At 40.7% G+C, this 12489-nt stretch overlaps 1 protein-coding gene across 1 annotated transcript; it reads left to right on the forward strand.

Moving 5' to 3' along the window:
- The first annotated feature begins 1823 nt into the window (after window positions 1-1823).
- Window positions 1824-11868, forward strand: LOC112250748 (disabled homolog 2). Its single transcript, XM_024421151.2, has 10 exons — window positions 1824-1981; window positions 2337-2452; window positions 4341-4486; window positions 6459-6557; window positions 7303-7434; window positions 7710-7799; window positions 7966-8013; window positions 8223-8285; window positions 8466-8535; window positions 10379-11868. The coding sequence occupies exons 2-10, from the start codon at window positions 2356-2358 to the stop codon at window positions 10774-10776; spliced, it is 1143 nt and encodes a 380-aa protein (XP_024276919.1). The 5' UTR covers window positions 1824-1981; window positions 2337-2355; the 3' UTR covers window positions 10777-11868.
- The last annotated feature ends 621 nt before the right edge of the window (window positions 11869-12489 follow it).

Raw genomic sequence — 12489 nt, forward strand, 5'->3', positions numbered from 1 at the left:
CCGTCAACCCTCACCGGGACCATGGGTGCAGTTGATTCGTGGAACGCCCAACAGGAGGTGACGTAGTTCACTGCGTGACCCACCTCGGCTCCGGGGCTTGCTGATGGCATCGACTCCTCTCGAGCCGGGCAATTCTAGACAATGTGTCCCCAGGCGCGACACTCAAAACACCTCCTTTGGTCTCCATCTACCTGGGGTCATCGGTGGCGGGTCAACCCTACCCCAGCCGAACTGTCGGTTCGGGGTACACAGCGGTGGGGCTGTCCTTCCATCCCCTCAAACGGGTCGCCGACTCGGCCTGGCTCCCACTCAGCAGGGCCTGAGTGTTCTGATGCGTCTCCACTGCTTCTAGGAGGCCCTCCAAGGTCTGGGGCGCGAATAGACTTGCTGCCCTCTTCATGTCGTGGGGTAATGCCCGTAAGAAGCGATCCAGGACCACTTTGTCTAGGATGGAGAAGGTGGACACGTCGGTTAGGAGCCATGCCCTGGTGATGCACAGTAGGTCGCTCATCTGGGCTCGGGGTGATGCGTCGGCTACAAACCTCCAGTTGTGGAACAGTTGAGCCCGATGGGCCAGGCTGTACCCATAGCGGCTGAGTATCTCCCGTTTGAGTCCGTCATAGTTAGCCGCCTGTTTGTCGTTTGCCCAATACGCCTTTTGGGCATTCCCAGAGAGGAACGGGTCTAGCAGACTTGCCCACTTCGGCCTTGGCCATCCTTCCTGTAGTGCTGTCCGTTCAAAAGTACAGAGGTATGTTTCGATGTCGTCGTCTTCCGTTAGCTTGATTATAAAACTGGTTTGGATGTGATTCAGTAGACGCTCCTCCTTGTAGCTTCCTGATTTCCTCAACGAGGCGGACGTTTTGTAGCCGCTGTTCTTCCAGGGTTTGTTCCTGAACCGCCTGTTGGGCTTGTTGGGCTCAGACTAACTGAGCTATCAACTCGTCCATGCTGATGCTGCGTAAACGTCAACCCTGATCTGACCATGTTATCAGATTGCCCGCATTCTCCACCACTTGTGGCAGACCAGGGGGTTTGGTCAAAACGTTTACACAAATCAGACACGGACAGAGTAGGATTAGCTCGGTTTCAAGGGTGTTTATTTGAATAACAAAACAAAACAAAAGAATAGGTCTCCCCCACGAGACCCTCTCCGGGATGCCGTCTTCTGGGCTCCAGGTCTTCCTGTATCCTGTGGGGAACAAAAACTGAACTCCCTCCTTTTACCTCAGGAACCGTCCCCAACTATACAGGAGTAACCTTTCTTCCCCCAGTCCCTTCTCCCGTGTGCTGCCCTTCTGGCAGCTTCAGCAATTGATTACTCACAAACCACAATCAGCCCCAATTAGTCCTGGCCGGAGAGCCCGTCGAGACCTGGCACGTCCAGCAGAGGGAGCCATCGCCTCGTGATGTATACTCCATCTGCCTCGACGAGTCTCCCCCTGGTGGCTGACCTGCTGTATGCCACAATATATATATATATATATTATACATTATGGGATATTTTGTGTAGATTGCTGAGGAAGAAATTTAAGAATGAGGCTGTTACGTAACAAAATGTGGAAAACGTCAAGGGGTCTGAATACTTTCTGAAGGCACTGTAAATGCTGTATACTCTGTGTATGAGTAATATGGGAGATGGGCTTCAATATTCCAATGTGTTTTTCAGCTGACCACCTGACATTTTCATTCTATTTAATACATGGTAAGACTGGCTTAGCATTGCTACACCAGTTTAGCCCTTATGACCTTTCGATTGTTACTTCTTTCATTACTGATGTCAATATCACCTGGGAGATTATGCTGTTGGTGGGAATTACAGCAACTCCGTTGAAGAGTTCCAAAGTATTTTATTGCAACGCCAGCGGATGTTAATACATCACCAGTGAGGCATCTTTCTGACCTTTGGCTCCAAGACATTTCACACGGCTTTGAGGCTCGAGTCGAGCCAAAGAGTAGAAAGGAACAACATCCTTAGCAGGTGAGATGTATGTCTTTCTCAAGGCTTGGACAGGGAGAAAGAGATTTACATTGTTAAATGACTAATGAAAGGTTTTTCCTTTAATGAGGTTTGTTGAAACGATCCTTCGTGTATGTTTATATTGCAAATGTTCTAATTAGTTATAAGTACAGCTATCTACTTTAAGCATTTACCTAGACTGAATTCATTTGCCCAATCTCTACTTTTTTGGCAATGTCCAGGTTTCGTTCTAAAAATGTGAATACCCCAGTACACCTAGCATAACGTGTAGCCTTCCACTGAATTACATATGTGTTTCTGAAGCAGATTGAGCTTCTCTCGTAATATCTCTATCCTCCATTACATTTCTAAACAGTTGCAAGCAGCACATCATTATGGAGACAGACCAAGAGGCTTGCAAGGTAGCTGCGAGCTGTCCAGTTCCAAGCCAAGGACCCGTCAAGACTGGCTGGCTGTCCTCCAACAAGAGGGGTAAGGGACTGTGTCCATTCTAAGAATCATGGGTCCCATCTACCACTGCTGAAATTAATCTAGTTTCTTCTGGAAAGTAATTTACCAGAGTAAATAGATGTTTTTTTCCTGAAATGTATTTTTCCATTACTTCTGGCAGTTAGCATGCATATTATTACTGAATATTACGTAATACTACTTGAATGCTTTACCTAGTAGTAGGGTATTTACAAGAGGCTGATAGATGGCTCTTTAGATTAATAAACTGATAAATTACTGGTCTTTGAGGGTTCCTTTCCTTTCCGGGACACAGAGTTAAAATTAGTCCTGAACTAAAAAACTATCAGTGGAGATTCTAAACTGTGTCTGGCAAACTGGCCCTGAATGTCTTAAAATCAACATCAAATCAAATTTTATTGGTCACATTCACGTGATTAGCAGATGTTATTGCGGGTGTAGCGAAATGCTTGTGCTTCTAGCTCTGACAGTGCAGTAATATCTAACAAGTAATAACAAATTACACAACATATACCCAATACCCACAAATCTAAGTAGCAATGAATTAAGATTATATACATATGGACGAGTGATGTCAGAGCGGAAATGACTAAGATACCGTAGAATAGTATAGAATACAGTATATACATATGAAATGAGTAATGCAAGACATGTAATCATTATTATGTGGCTAAGATACCGTGGGATAGTATAGATAGAATACAGTATATACATATGAGATGAGTAATGCCAGATATGTAAACATTATTAAAGTGACTAGTGTTCCATTCCTTAAAGTGGCCAGTGATTTCTAGTCTATGCCTATAGGCAGCAGCCTCTAATGTGCTAGTGATGGCTGTTTAACAGTCTGATGGCCTTGAGATAGATGCTGTTTTTCAGTCTCTCTGTCCCAGCTTTGATGCACCTGTACTGACCTTGCTTTCTGGATGATAGCAGGGAAAACAGGCAGTGGCTCGGGTGGTTGATGTCCTTGATGATCTTTTTGGCCTTCGTGTGACATTGGGTGCTGTAGGTGATCTCATTGGGTGTTTCTGAATTTAAAAAATTGTTTAGGCAAACACACGACTAGGAGAATCTTAGCCAAAATGTAAACATAAATGTTGTATTTACTACATTGTTTTTTATTCATAAACCTCAAAAAGATGTTAAAAATTAACCAATAAGAGCAAAGTTGTTTTTTATAGAATTGAATAACTTTTGATGAGTTAGGATTTTGTGCTGCCATAAAATGCCAATTTGATCATTCTCACAAATAAATGCTCAAAAAATGTGTACTTGACACTTCTATGCAACCAATGTTTTATAGAATCCTCAAGTCTTAGTAGAATATGGTACAAAGTTGCTAATTGTCTATAATGCTAAAGTTGTCTGTAATGAGATTTGAACATGCAACTGTTGGGTTGCAGAGTTGGGCTGCCAGAGTTTCGAGATATTTGTCCACCCATCCACCCTGACCAACCACCCTACTTTCATTTTTGCCTTAAGTAACCTTCTGCCTTATGCAACCATATCAAACGTAACATATCATACCAATTTGAGTGTCCCGGATTGTTGTTTACTATGTTACATCTAGTCTATGAGACCAGGCTGGTTAAAAATCCAACCTTTGTCACAAATACACTCTCTCTCTCACCCATAAACAGGTAATTGCAATTCCAGGAAGCATGAAAATAAAACATTGACTACTAGGCTACAAGGATTGTCAGGAGCTCTCTCTTGGATGAGCCAAATGCTGCCTCAGCATCAGCATAGACACTATAGTACTCACTGTCTGTGGGAGCAACCACTAACTCCCTGACTGACTCATGTTGTGGTGGGTTAAGTCCAATGGCCCTGTGGTTAGTTCCACTGTCTTCCCCGTTATGCCTCATTTACTCCCTCATGTTCTCAGGCCCCCCAGTAACCAAGCCGCCATCTGATGGGACCTCTCGTTTCCAAGGAGATGGGGTTCGCTATAAGGCCAAGCTGATTGGCGTGGACTGCGTCCCAGCAGCCCAGGGAGACAAGATGTGTTTGGACTCCATGATGAAACTCAAGGTAGAGCAGACTGTGGGAAAGAGTCCACTCTATTTCTTACTGTACATATCCATTTCAGGAAGTAGTGATGTTAGATGTGTCATCGATCACTAGAATGAGGACGTTGTGTGGTCATTTAGCGGCAGGTATTATATGAGAAAATTATGTTCTGTTCGTTTCCAAAAATATCTTCGACAGCTAGTCTTTCTGGGGTCCGACACATAATGAAAAAGACATCTAAGACAAAAACATTTTCTTGTTAACAAACTATAGTTTTGGAAGTGACACAAGGAATTTTTCCAACAACTGTTTACAGACAGATTATTTCACTGATAATTCACTGTATCACAATTCCAGCGGGTCAGAAGTTTACATAAACTAAGTTGACTGTGCCTTTTAAACAGCTTGGAAAATTCCAGAAAATTAAGTCATAGCTTTAGAAGCTTCTAATAGGCTAATTCACATAATTTGAGTTAATTGTAGGTGTACCTGTGGATGTATTTCAAGGCCTACCTTCAAACTCACTGCCTCTTTGCTTGACATCATGGGAAAATCAAAAGAAATAAGCCAAGACCTCAAAAAATTGTAGACCTCCACAAGTCTGGTTCATCCTTGGGAGCAATTTCCAAATGCCTGAAGGTACCACGTTCGTCTGTACAAACAGTAGCAGCCGTCATGCGAAAAGTGCACATCAGTCCCAGAACAACAGCAAAGGACCTTGTGAAGATAACTTTACTATCCGCAGTAAAACGAGTCCTATATGGACATAACCTGAAAGGCTGCTCGACAAGGAAGAAGCCACTAAAAAAGACAGCCTATGGTTTGCAACTGCACATGGGGACAAAGATCGTACTTCTTGGAGAAATGTCCTCTGGCCTGGTGAAAGAAAAATATAACTTTTTGGCTATAATGATGATTGTTATGTTTGGAGGATAAAGGGGGAGGATTGTAAGCCGAAGAACACCATCCCAACCGAGAAGCACAGGGGTGGCAGCATCATGTTGTGGAGGTGCTTTGCTGCAAGAGGGACTAGTGCACTTCACAAAATAGATGGCTTCATGAGGAAGGACAATTATGTGGATATATTGAAGCAACATCTCAAGACATCAGTCAGGAAGTTAAAGCTTGGTCACAAATGGGTCTTCCAAATGGACAATGACCCCATGCATACTTCCAAAGTTGTGTCAAAATGGGTTAAGAACAACAAAGTCAAGGTATTGGAGTGGCCATCACAAAGCCCTGACCTCAATCCTATAGACAATTTGTGGGCAGAACTGAAAAAGTGTGTGCGAGTATGGACGCCTACCAACCTGACTCAGTTACACCAGCTCTGTCAGGAGGAAGGGGCCAAAATTCATCCAACTTATTGTGGGAAGGTTGTGGAAGGCTACCCAAAACGTTTGACCCAAGTTAAACAATTTAAAGGCAATGCTACCAAATACTAATTGAGTGTATGTAAACTTCTGACTCACTGGGAATGTGATGAAAGAAATAAAAGCTGAAATAAATCATTCTCTCATTCTCTCTTCACATTCTTAAAATAAAGTGGTGATCCTAACAGACCTAAGACAGGGAATTCTTTACTAGGATTAAATGTCAGGAATTGTGAAAAACTGAGTTTAAATGTATTTGGCTAAGATGTATGTAAACTTCCAACTTCAACTGTATATATACAGAGCTGGTAACTGAGTCAGGTTTGTAGGCCTCCTTGCTCGCACAAGCTTTTTCAGTTCTGGCCACAAATTTTCTAAATTTACTTAAAAATTACTTGTGTCATGCACAAAGTAGATGTCCTAACCGACTTGCCAAAACTATAGTTTGTTAACAAGACATTTGTGGAGTGGTTGAAAAACTAGTTTTAATGACTCCAACCTAAGTGTATGTAAACTTCTGACTTCAACTGTATAAACACAACTAAAGGCATACCAATTTACATTCACATTTTTCTCAATTGTGTGTTTGTGTTTGTGTTTGCATGTGGGTGTGAACACAGGGCCAGGAGGTGGCAGGCAGGAGCCAGGGACGACACAAGCAGAGGGTGTGGCTGAAGGTGTCCATTACTGGTGTGAAAATCTTAGATGAGAGGACTGGGGTCAGTGCTGATACTGCAAGACTCCACAAACGGAGTTTAATGGATATATATTTAGAAATAACTGCCCTTTTTTCCAGCACGCAAATGTATATTTATGAAAAATAAGTTGGAGGCCCACAGAAGATAGGATGGGAATACTGTCCAGGTAAACTGAGAGGATGTAGGGGCACTAAACTAAGGGCTTTAATGTCTCTCTTAGGCACGATAACATGAAGCAGGACATAATCATATCCTATCAGATTGAATTATGAGGAATGGGATTGAGTTCTGGGAAGATATTTTTTTTAAATTAAAAAATCCTAATACCTAATCCAGATTTGTTGGGATATGTAATGCTGTAGGTAATATTGTGGGCACATTGATATTATAGATAATATTAAGAACCATTTCAGAGAAATTGCTTCTTTTTCAATTGTATTATTTATTATATATCATGAAAAATTACCATGAGAGAAACCAGCCTTCTGCTATTTTGAGGTACAGCATATCAATAATCATGTTTGAAAATGGCAGATATCCCAAAATCCTGACCTTCAAATTGCTACCTTGTCCTTTTCTCTTGAATGAACTAGTACATTCTTAGGATGGCAGAGGGCCATATTAGAACACTAACATTCGCCTTTACACGGATATAACCACTTTCACCAAGAGGTGCTCTCTAGTTGCAGACGACACGATGTTTACATCGCTGACTGTCTGGCTGCTATATCCATTCCACTGTCGTCCCATTGTGTTCACAATATAGGTTGTGGAGTATGACCATGAGAGGGGGAAGATAAACTCCCTGACAAAGGATGAGTCAGACCCTAGAGCCCTCTCCTACATCTACGATCATGAAGGCACCTACACTCTGTTCTACATCAAGATGGCCAATTTGGTAAGGGGTTTTGATCTGATCCAAAGATCCAGAGATGATCCATAATCGCAGTAAATACATATCTTGTTCGTACAGTATATTAATTATGAGTATGTCTTTTGGACATGCACCATAATTATGTCTGGAATTCAATCATTTACAGGATTTATAGAAGATTTCAACTCTGCACTTTCAAAAGTGTGTTTAATTTGTACAGCAGTGCAATGATTGAATTCTTGGCTAAAATCCTATATCAAATCAGAAGTGTAATTGACTTTTGGTTTCTTATGGAACAGGCTGACCCTGTCCTTGATGATATCAAAGAAGTCTGCCAAAGCCCAGTAACACAAGAGGACCAAGTCATAAAGGTCAATAAACCAGTAGAGGTGAGGATAAACTACACTTACTGTTGTCCAAAGGCTTGTATAGGCAATTTCTTCTGCTAACCATTTTAGGGATGTCCTGGTATATATACATATGTAGTCTCTATAATGGCCTGGGTGCCTTTTGATAACAACAATCCCTTGCTTCTCAATTATTATGTGTCTCTAGAATGCTGTCGCCTTACTGCTTCTTGATGAGAATATAGCTTCTCCAAAGGTAAGGAGAGCGAGTAACTGCAGAAGGTCTCTTCCTAATATGGAACAAACCAATGTTGTAGTTTTTGTATGGTAAAACCAAGTTAGATAGATTGAGAAATAATATGATTGCATACTCAAATATTCTAGCTACTGTACATCATCTCAATTGCCAACATGAGATATTTAATGAGATCATCTTTGGACATAATGTTAGCTTCTCATTTGAAGGGCCTGGATGACTTGGAAATGTTCAATTCCATGCCTAGCTCTCCGTCAGGGCAACCAAAGCAGGTAATGGACACATTTGATGGTCTTTTATCAACTTGTAACCATTTCTATGGTTTTATATGGTAGGCCTAGGCAAACCCACCAGTCATTAACTTTCAGCAGGTGGCAGACTTGTTTTTTGTGAATGTTACATTGAGCAGCGATGACAGAATCCTGTCTACTTTTTGTGGTTTGTTCCCACAGATCTCATCCAGGGACGAGCTGATGGACATCTTCTCTTTCCCCAGTCAAAACTCTGACATGAATCAACCAGGTGAGTTATTACCCAGCAAACATATTATGGTTGCCTATACTTTCTCAGAATGTTAACGCTTCAAAAAGATACAAGTGGTAAGCTAAAAAACTTCCCAGATGATAGAGGTTTCCAAATATGTTTCTATTACATCACTAATATGTCACCTTTGATGTAAAGAAAATGCAATGAAGGGGCAAATCTGACAAGTATCCTAGTTTTCGAAAGAACTTTCATGGGATATTCTAATGATAACCTTTGCTGCCTGAGGGCCATGTTGGGACTCAACCTGGTCTCAGAACATTTCGTATTATTCTGTATATAAATCCGAGATATACATTTAGTATGATATGTTATGTTTCGTATGGTATGTATTAATTTGTTGATGTCTATCAACCATTTCATATGATGTGTTACGAATTACAATTCGCATTATATGTTAAGAATTAGAAAAACGTACAATATGTTACAAATTAGCTAAACGTACTATATGTTACTCATTTGCAAAACGTATGATATGTTACGAATTTTAGCTAGGTGCTAGGTGGCCAACGTTAGCTAGCTGGCTAACGTTAGCGAGGGTAGGGGTTAGGATTAAGGTTAAATTCAGGAGTTTAGTGTTAAAGGGTTAGGGTTAGGGGAAGGGTTAGCTAAAAGGATTAGGGTTAGCTAACATGCTAAGCAGTGGTGGAAAAAGTACCCAATTGTCATACTTGAGTAAAAGTAAAGATACCTTAATAGAAAATGACTCTAGTAAAAGTGAAAGTCACCCAGTAAAATAGTACTTAAGTACTGGTTTTACATATAGTTAAGTATCAAAAGTAAAAGTATAAATATTTCAAATTCCTTATATTAAGAAAACCAGACAGCACCATTTTCTTGTTTTTTAAATTAACGGATAGCCAGGGGCACACTCCAACACTCAGACATCATTTACAAATTAAGCATGTGTGTTTAGTGAGTCCGCCAGATCAGAGGCTGTATGGAGGACCAGGGATGTTCTCTTGATAAGCAGGTGAATTTGACCATTTTTCTGCCCTGCTAAGCATTCAAAATGTAACGAATACTTTTGGGTGTCAGGGAAAATTTATGGAGTAAAAAATACATTATTTTCTTTAGGAATGTAGTAAAGTAAAAGTTGTCAAAAATATAAATAGTAAAGTAAAGTACAGGTACCAAAAAAAACTACTTAAGTAGTACTTTAAAGTATTTTTACTTAAGTACTTTACACCACTGATGCTAAGCAATTGCAAAGTAGCTAAAAAGTAGTAAGTGTTTGAAAAGTTTCTAATTAGCTAAAATTGTCTGTGATGAGATTCGAGCTCCCAACCTTTGAGTTACTAGATGTTCGCCCACCCATCCACCCCGACCAACCACCCTACTGTTGCTTTTGTCTTAAGTAACCATCTGTCTTATGTAACTATACCAAACGTAACATATCTTGCTAATTTTATAATCCCGGATTTATATTTACTATGTTATGTTTAGTCTATGAGACCAGGCTGTGGGACTACACAACAATGTTGACTGTTTGCTGGGTAGTAACATTGGAATAATAAAAGTCATATCATTGGCATTGTAACATGGCTTCATTTCAACCCTTGACTCATTTTAAGAATTTAGGCAGAATTTGAGATGTAAATATCCATCCAGACCACCACCACTAAACAACCTGCTTCTCTGACATACATGTTTTAAGCTATGTCCACATTGTAAGCGGACAATAATTACATTCTAGTTCATATGCCCAGCGCAATAATAGACTCCAATCCTATTTTTTGAACCGGAAAGTGTAGCGTGGACATAACTAGCATCACAAGGAGAATGCTTTGCCACTTTTAATATACCTTCTGATTTCTTCAAGGATCTCCACAGTCTCTGTCAGTTCCTCAGATATTTCCCACCTTCCCTGGTCAGCCGATCGCTGTTGCATCATTCATCTCACCTCCTGTTTCAATACCTTGGTGTCAGCAAGGGCCCCTCCCAACTCTCTCACCCAGCTCAAATGGATCCTGGGGGGCTCCGGCCCCCTGGCCTTCCCAGCCCAACATGACTGGATGGATCCCGGGGCCGGGTGGCATGATGCCCTATGGAGGCCCCCAGCTGCAGGGGTACGGAGTGAACCCACAGCCAGGGGTTATGTGGGGTCAGAACACAATGAGCTTTCCCACCTCTGCCCCAAACTACACACCCTACAGGGCAGAGGGACTCCAGCAGCAGCCCGGCTCTCCTACCACCAACAACAAACCAGCCCAAGGATGAACTGGCTTAGAGAGCCAATGAAATGTCCCTGTTGTCTTCATGTCTGTATGCTTGGCATTGTCAGGGTCGGATTACAGAACGGGCACGCAGGGCACGACCTTCTATGCCCCCTGATGTTCCAGGGTCCCCAGATAGCATATTATACCAAAATTTGTAGAATTACAGAAAAGGTGCTTTAAAACTGCAACCTTTTCTCTCCGCCTCATGGCAAAATGTGAACAATGGCATGAGATGAGCTGTAAAACAGAACATTCTTCTCTCTGACCCATGGCAAAAAGTGTAGAATTGCAGGAAATTAACTTTACAACTGCAAGATTTTCTCATAGCCTCATAACACAAGGTATAGAATAGCATTATAAAACTACACATTTTTTAAGGAAGTTAGCAGTTTTCCTATTAAAAGAAATGTCTGGATGCCCAAAATGCAGTAGTCCGGCCCTGTGCGTTGTCTTTCAGTACTTAGTAGTGCCTTTTCCATATGTATGTATTCCGTATTCCATTCCGTATGTATGAATCTGTTTACTAGGGTGCAGTTCTACATTGCTTTTGATAATGTACATTTGTGAATTTGAGCTCAACAGCAATTATATCTGTAGATTGTTCAGTAGACTTTACTTTTTTTGACAGGATCATTTAGATGAAGAAGTAAGACGGAAATTCAATTCAAATGCTGTAGTTTTGGAGGGATCTCACAGAGCTGAACTTGTTTACAATTCTGAGAATTCACATTAAAGACAAATTTGACATTATTTTCAGATGTATTTTCTCCAACTATGTAAACAAGATAAAGTGGTTATGTTTATGTTCTAGAAAGTGAATTCCATGCATGCTGTGGGTCTCATGATGGGATTAGTGTTCATAAATCATGTTTGTGTAGATATTTAAATCAAGTAATGAGGGTTGAATAGATTTGAGTATCTCAGCTCCATTTTGGATTAAATGGGTATTGGGCCTACTGATAATGTTAAAAACATTTTTTTTTAAAGTACTCGTTTTTCAAGAGGGACATACACCTTGTAATGTTAATCATCAAAAGTCATGGAAATAAATTGTGTCATGGATGTCATAATAAAAATGCATATCTTACGGTAATATACTCTACAGATTCATCATCTTATGGTCTAAATTAACTCTTCCAGTAGCCTTTTTGTCACCCCCATCTATTTCCTGATTTAGCATTGGGGATATCCATTGAGAAACAGACCGAACAATATAGCGCAGCATGCTTGAATGGCACCCAAAATACGAGTTCAACATGGAACACTTAATTTTCATCTAAATTGGAGTTAACCTTCAAACGGACAAAGATTGTAAGATATCACTTAAACATTGATGAAAAGATAGAGAAAAACATGCAAAAGATTAATACTATTGGACAGCCTATACATAGGCTATAATAAAATGGGGATATACGTTTTCTGCAGCGTATTAATGGCTACGTTTACACAGGCAGACCCAATTCTGATCTCCACCCAATTACTGGCCATTGGTCAAAATACCAATTAGTAGAAAAATATAAAAAAATTGGTCTGCCTGTTTAAACGCAGCCTTTTTAGCGCATATTCTCACTTTCTCTGTAACCCGTCACGGTTTCATGTTTTTTTTTCTTCAATTATCGCGCTTCTACAAATACCTTCTTGTGATGGGGTTTCGATGTCATGGCATCCATAAACCACGTTAAACTTGAAAAGAATATTTACATCTATCTCTGTA

The sequence above is a fragment of the Oncorhynchus tshawytscha genome, linkage group LG05, assembly GCF_018296145.1.
Source record: "Oncorhynchus tshawytscha isolate Ot180627B linkage group LG05, Otsh_v2.0, whole genome shotgun sequence".
NCBI classification, from domain to species: domain Eukaryota; kingdom Metazoa; phylum Chordata; class Actinopteri; order Salmoniformes; family Salmonidae; genus Oncorhynchus; species Oncorhynchus tshawytscha.

Excerpts from the sequence above, each read along its gene's own strand:
- LOC112250748 (XM_024421151.2), top strand. The coding sequence starts at position 2,356 with ATGGAGACAGACCAAGAGGCTTGCAAGGTAGCTGCGAGCTGTCCAGTT. Across the intron at positions 7,435-7,709 it reads ACATCAAGATGGCCAATTTG|GCTGACCCTGTCCTTGATGA; the intron begins GTAAGGGGTTTT and ends CTTATGGAACAG. Across the intron at positions 8,014-8,222 it reads AGAATATAGCTTCTCCAAAG|GGCCTGGATGACTTGGAAAT; the intron begins GTAAGGAGAGCG and ends TCTCATTTGAAG.